At 36.6% G+C, this 6,491-nt stretch overlaps 1 protein-coding gene across 1 annotated transcript; it reads left to right on the top strand.

Moving 5' to 3' along the window:
* The first annotated feature begins 5,261 nt into the window (after window positions 1-5,261).
* On the top strand, window positions 5,262-6,242 carry LOC5577904 (zinc finger protein 362). The gene has a single exon (XM_001656638.2). It carries the CDS (start codon window positions 5,262-5,264, stop codon window positions 6,240-6,242), a length of 981 nt encoding a protein of 326 aa, XP_001656688.2.
* The last annotated feature ends 249 nt before the right edge of the window (window positions 6,243-6,491 follow it).

The raw sequence follows: 6,491 nt of genomic DNA, 5'->3' as shown, positions 1-6,491 counted from the left end.
GAATCCAAAATATAAGAATTCAAAAAGAAGTATTTATTTTACAATGTCAAAAATTAGGCAATTTTCGTAAGAAATACGTTTTCAAAAAAACCAATAATTCGTTTGAAACAATCAAACCCGCACTTAACAATGTCATCTAATATCCTTCTAGTTAACAGATAAGACAGTCATATTACACTTGATAAACAAGAATACAGGAGAGCGGTTCCACTCCGTTTCGCAAACCCGATTATTTTTGTATTTTTTGAATCGCCTGAAAATTTGCATACAGATTCTTTATGAGCAAAAATGCCATTATGCACTTTCAGACCGCCATTTTGAACCTCGCCTTATTTTTGAGAAGGGCGTATCGGAAAATGCATGGCAAATCTTTAAAAAAACTGTAACTCGAAAACGGTTTGTCCGATCGATTTGAGATCTTCTACAAAGTTGTAGGTATTACTTAGGACTATATGGAGAAAAATATGCACGGTTAAAAAAAGTTACAGATTATTTTTAAATTAATTTTTTTCTAGGTCGCATCAATTTCGAGATATACTCATATTTATATAAAATTTTCAAATAAAAAAAGAAAAATAGGCCCTTTTCAAGCATATTTCGTGTTTCTCCATTCCAGAAAAAAAAATATTTCGATTGAGCGACCCGTAGCTAAATCGTTTATCGTTTGATCAAAACATTTATGCTTAAGTATTGAAAAAAGAGTGCACGGTAAAAAATATAAACGATATTTTCAAATGAAAATTTGAAGCTAATAGTTCTAAAAAAACCGCAACATTGATGTTTTTTAATTTTTGGATATATTTGCGGTTGTTGTAGGTATTGTTTAGGACTATTTGGAAAAAAATATGCACGGTAAAAAATAATGACCGATTTTTTTTTAATAAAAAAAATTAAAATCGATTTTCTATGAAAATGCATCTGTGATTTTAATTATTTTTGGACATATTTTAGGGGACAACTTATGTGATTTATTGCACAATGTTTCATAATGGAAGAATTATGGACAAAAAAGATATAATTTTATAAAATATAACAAATTTTGAAAAAATACGAGATAGAGGAAAACAATATTTTTTTATGTGTTTATTTGATAGCACAGAAAATGCATTGGAAGAGTACTTAAGTAAAATTTTTCTAGGTTGCATCAATTTCGAGATATACTCATACTTATATAAAATTTCCAAATAAAAAAAGAAAAATAGGCCCTTTTCAAACATATTTCGTGTTTCTCCATTCCGGAAAATTTTATTTTGATTTCAACAACACAAACCAAGTCAAGTCAAGTACACAACACTGAAGACGGTTTTACAGTTGAGGTTGAAATACGTGTATCTGTCGAAGGATACAATAGTAGAATTAAAAGGAACAGTACTACTCATCTTTTGTATATTTACAGGCATTCTACTAAACAGGCTCCACAAGGGTTTTCATCACTTTTGCCTGTGTTAGTAGGTATGATGAACAAACACGTTTTTCCCATACCCATACATTTGGACATGGAAAATGAATAAAAGAAAAACGATGCTTTTTTAAACGTACTTCATGGGTACAAAAATAATGCGCTATGTAGTCAAGTTTTATCACTGTAGCAATCATCATTGAAAAAAATGCGGTACAAAACTGGTGGTGTGAAGTACCTATGTAGTATATAAGGTAAGTCTGAGACCGTGAGAGCATTAGTGTTGTATCAACAGTGATTGTAGGTGACGTTTACTTGCTTGTGAAATTGACGTGCTACGAAAGAAGATACAGCATTATACTGTGGATTAAGGAGGCGTTTTACAGAGGTATTTATTTTTGTTGTGCGTGAAGCTGTACAAATATCATTTTTTTCGCAAAGAGTTATATCAGTTAAAGATGTATTAAAGTGTTCAAACAAAGTTGTTCTAAACATTGTCGAAATCTTACGGAATATAATATTCAGAAATTGGTTTTGTTGGGATTTGCTGAACAGAATAAATTAAATAGTAAGCTTAAAATTTGTGATTCTTGTCGTTTAAAAACTGTCTAATTGTACTCAACTATCTAGTAGCGATGACTCATCGAGCAAAGGTAGCAAAGGTACACCGTTGTGGTAGAATCACATTTTTAATGCCACGTTTAGATTTACCGTGTATATCTCGGAAGTGATGCATCTCAGCTAAATTTTACTTGAGTATTTTTCGATAGAAATTTTTCATATTTAAAAATATATAGTTATTTTTCTGTACTCAAAAAAAAAAACGCATAAAAATATCGTTTTACATAAATTTGTTTTATTTATTTTTTTAAATAATTTATTTTTTATCCAAAAATTTTCCATTTTGAGGCATTGTGCAAGAAATTACAAACAATATGCTGCAAAAACATATCCAAAAGTTAAAAACATCAATTTTGCGGTTTTTAAGAACAATGAACTTCAAATTTTCATTTGAAAATTTCGTTTATATATTTTTTACCGTGCATACTTTTTTAAATACCGTATATTGGTTTTGATCAAACAATAAACAATTCAGCTACGATTCACTCAATCAAAATAAAATATTGCTGGAACGGAGAAACACGAAACATGTTTGAAAAAGGGCCTATTTTACTTTTTTTATTTGAAAATTTTATATAAATATGAGTATATCTCGAAATTGATGAAACCTAGAAAAAAATTGCTTAAGTACTTTTCGATTGCAATTTTTCTGTAGTTTCAAATAATCACATAAAAAATTATTGTTTTCCTCCTTTTCGATTTTTTTCAAAATCTGTAATTTAAAAAAAAAATCATAACTTTTTTGTCCATAATTCTTCCATTTTGAAACATTGTGCAATAAATCACATAAGTTGTCCCCTAAAACATATCCAAATATAAACAAACAAAACTGCGTTTCTGGAGAAAATCGATTTTAAAATATTGTTTTTGAAATAAAAAATAATTTGTAACTTTTTTTTACCGTGCATATTTTTCTCCATATAGTCCTAAAGCAATACCTACAACTTTGTAGAACATCTCAAATCGATCGGACAAACCATTTTCGAGTAACAGTTTTTTAAAGATTTGCTATGCATTTTCCGATACGCCTTTCTTAAAAATAAGGCGAGGTCCAAAATGGCGGTCTGAAGGTGCAAAATGGCATTTTTGGTCATAAAGAATCTGTATGCAAATTTTCAGGCGATTCAAAATATACAAAAATTAAATTTAAAAAAAAATCGTCATGTTCGGTGGAATTACTCCGGACTTTTAAAAAATGTTGTTAAATGTCTCAATTTCTCACCAACAAATTATATTACTTCCATTTTGTATGTACCGTAATCCAAGGTAATATTGATAAGTTTCAAAGATAATTAATAAAAATTTCATATTTCATGATTTCGGTCTTTGCCTGTAAAAACGTGTTTACTCTGATTCAAATAAATATAAATTGATGACTGACAAAATCGGGCTAAAAAGGATGCTAAAATCGGGGGTAGATAAAATTGGGGTAGACAAATTCGGGGGCTGACAAAATGAAGTCATTACTGTAGATTGATTTTTTTTTGTAACTTTGTTGTTTTTCGTTCTGTTGATGTTACAATACTGTTGAAATACGTTTTACAGGAAATATTTCAATTCAAAAGTTGAGTTTGAGAATCTTCAATCAGAGCACTAGATACGAAAGAATATTGTTCGAATTTCTTTCCAACTTGTCTGCTAATGGAAATGTGACCAACGACCAACAGTGTGTATGGCCATTTGTATAGAATTCATCGTCGGCTTGCAGATGTCGCCTAACTTTAAACGCAAACATTTTACGAATGATCGCAAAACAAACGATTCTTTTGTACAACAGCCCTTGTTAACCGGAAAGAGAGCACAGCAAAAATCGTATTCGGTCACAATTCCAAGCCCAAGGGTTGCATAAATTAATGCCAACACAAAAAAGACGATAACTATGACGATCTTGGATACCGCCTGTTTGCAATGCATACACATATTTCTGTTTTCCCAAACCAAACAAACCAATCTGGCGACACAGAACTTGTTGATGATGCAACTCAGCAGAACAAAAATAAAAACGCCGGCCGGCCAGCAAGGTTCAAGTGTAAATAACGAATCCATCGGCTAACAAGTATCGCCCTCAGCGCACCCAAAAGTGCTGATCCGTCTAACGCCGACACCCTTCCAGGCCGAGTCCTCGGGCAGGGGTTCTCAACCTACTAAATGTCGGTCAACTAATAGGCTACTCGAATCTTTTGAAATAGATTAATCATGTTTTTATTTTATTGAAATTATTAAAATCCTGATGGCTTTGATAATAAATCTTCGAGCCGTTTAGTGGAATATCTATAAGTAAATGAAAACCGAATTTAGTACTATACCATTTAGTTCCACTGGAGATTGCATCCTTTGACAGATACGCGTTTTCTTCGTACAATTATACGACACTCAAGACGGCCTAATAGTTGGAAAAAAATACGTCATTTGTTGGTTATTGCCGATAAAGAGCCGTTCAATGTCGAATAACCATGTAGCAATACGTAATCGATAAAGAGCACTTAACACTCAGCAATTACTTAAGTAACGATCCGTCACCGCTGTGGTTTGCGAACCCCTGCCCAGAACCATGTGCGCGCGCACATTCATTCAAACTGTCCTTCTGGCAACGATATGGCCCACCATGAAATGCGAGGTCGACCGACCGATGACGGAACCGGAGATGCTGAGCGCTGCACATTTTTCGTTTTCAGTGCGCAACCCAGAAGCGCACATAAGTTGGTGGCGTTACTTGAACGACTTGAGCAGTCGTTGATTGAGCCTTGCGCCGGCAAGGTTTCTGGATAGAGTAAGCTACGATCTGGTGACAAGGGTAGGAGGAGAGCGATCATTGCTTAGAGATACATACAGGACGGAGAAAGGGAATTCTAAGAAAAAAGGATAGGGTCGTAAAATTTTATGATAGCTCTGCGGGTAGCATAGTTTTTACATGGGAAAATCGACGCGAGGCCTTTGTAGTGTATAAAACGATAGTCAAAGACGACAGTGGGATCAGTTTGAGATCAGTTATTCAGTGGACAAGATGATTCCCGATTCCATGCTGAACAGTAATCCCACTATGGGAGAAAGGAGCAAAGAACTTGCAGAGAAAAATATCTGCAGGATCTGTTTGATTCACACAGATAGAGTTATTGACAAACAGTGGAATACAGTGTTGAGTACCTGCTTTACGGCTTCCGCGGGAATAGCCGAGAAATTACCAAAGTACGTTTGTGTAGACTGTAGTGAGTTCTTACAAAAGTGTAACGACTTCAAGGAAATGTACAAGAAATCGGAGTTGATACTAGTTTCATATCCGTTGACCGGAACACTACCGAAAAGGGTGGAAGTGCCAAGTTGGTTACGACAAAAGCGCAAGCTCCCGGAAACTGCTTCTATTCGTGTACGGTCTAGCGATCTATTACCAGTGAAATCTACGCTTCAATCGCCGACTATAACTTCGGAAATCGGTGCTGCGTCGCCCTTAAAAGTTCAAAAGGTTCTGCCAAGTTCGGACAACGTCCCAACCCAGATCCTCCAGCAAAGCATAACTCCAGATCGCTCAACGGTTATCCAGGAGATGCAGACGTACGTCGAGATGTATCAACACTCTGCCCAGATCACGCAGCAATACCAGTACCAGTCATCACCAGTCTTCCCACCTTCTACTCAACCACCCAGACAATATCCGGTTCTGAAACAACGATTACTACAGCCCTCATTATCCACCTCAATCAATCATCAAAATCTCATCCCACTGACCAACCAGAACCAGCAGCCCCATCAAACACTTCCTCATAAAAGCGCATCGCAGCAACCTTTGCCGCAGCCATCACAGCAGTCAGCGATCCCGCCTTCCGTTCCCGTATACCAGTGCAAGGCCTGCTGCTACATGTTCCTCAACCAGCACCATCTGTTGGCACACACGCGTAAGCATGCCTTCCACGGAGAATACCGCTGCGGCTGCGGACGCCCATTCCGGGCGATGCATGACTTCGTGAACCACCTGAAGCAGCACAGCACCATCTCGTGGTGTGATCTGTGTGGGGAGCAGTTCGCGGACCGACACTGGGAACTCGGGCCGCATCTGGATCGGCACGTGCAGGTTGGGCTGGCCGAGGCGTGCGACTTCTGTTCGCTGGTGTTCATCGACTTGCAGAGCCGGATACGGCATGTGGGGTCTTGCCACGAGGTTGATCTTCGGCAGACGATGGAGCTGAACGGGGGTGAGATCAGGGGACAGGGGGCGTGGGGTCAATAAAGAAAGATTCTAGAGAAAGGTTAGAAAGCAGTAGTATTGATTTATGATGACCTTAATATTTGGGAGATGTCCTGCGGAAACTTCAGGGTGCTATGAACAGTGTGACGTACTTTCAAGCCATGTGACCTAGTTAAAGGTTAGAAAAGTCTTGAATAATAATCAAAGTCAAAATAGGTAAGTAAAACGATCTGGGAACTGAAACTGAAGGAAATGCAAAGTAAAGTTAGACCAAGACCACTCGAGGAGATG

Source organism: Aedes aegypti, unplaced genomic scaffold (genome assembly GCF_002204515.2).
Source record: "Aedes aegypti strain LVP_AGWG unplaced genomic scaffold, AaegL5.0 Primary Assembly AGWG_AaegL5_hic_scaff_1389_PBJ_arrow, whole genome shotgun sequence".
Classification (NCBI taxonomy): domain Eukaryota; kingdom Metazoa; phylum Arthropoda; class Insecta; order Diptera; family Culicidae; genus Aedes; species Aedes aegypti.
Note: the sequence above shows the minus strand (reverse complement) of the source record. Positions and strands in the feature narration are given on the sequence as shown.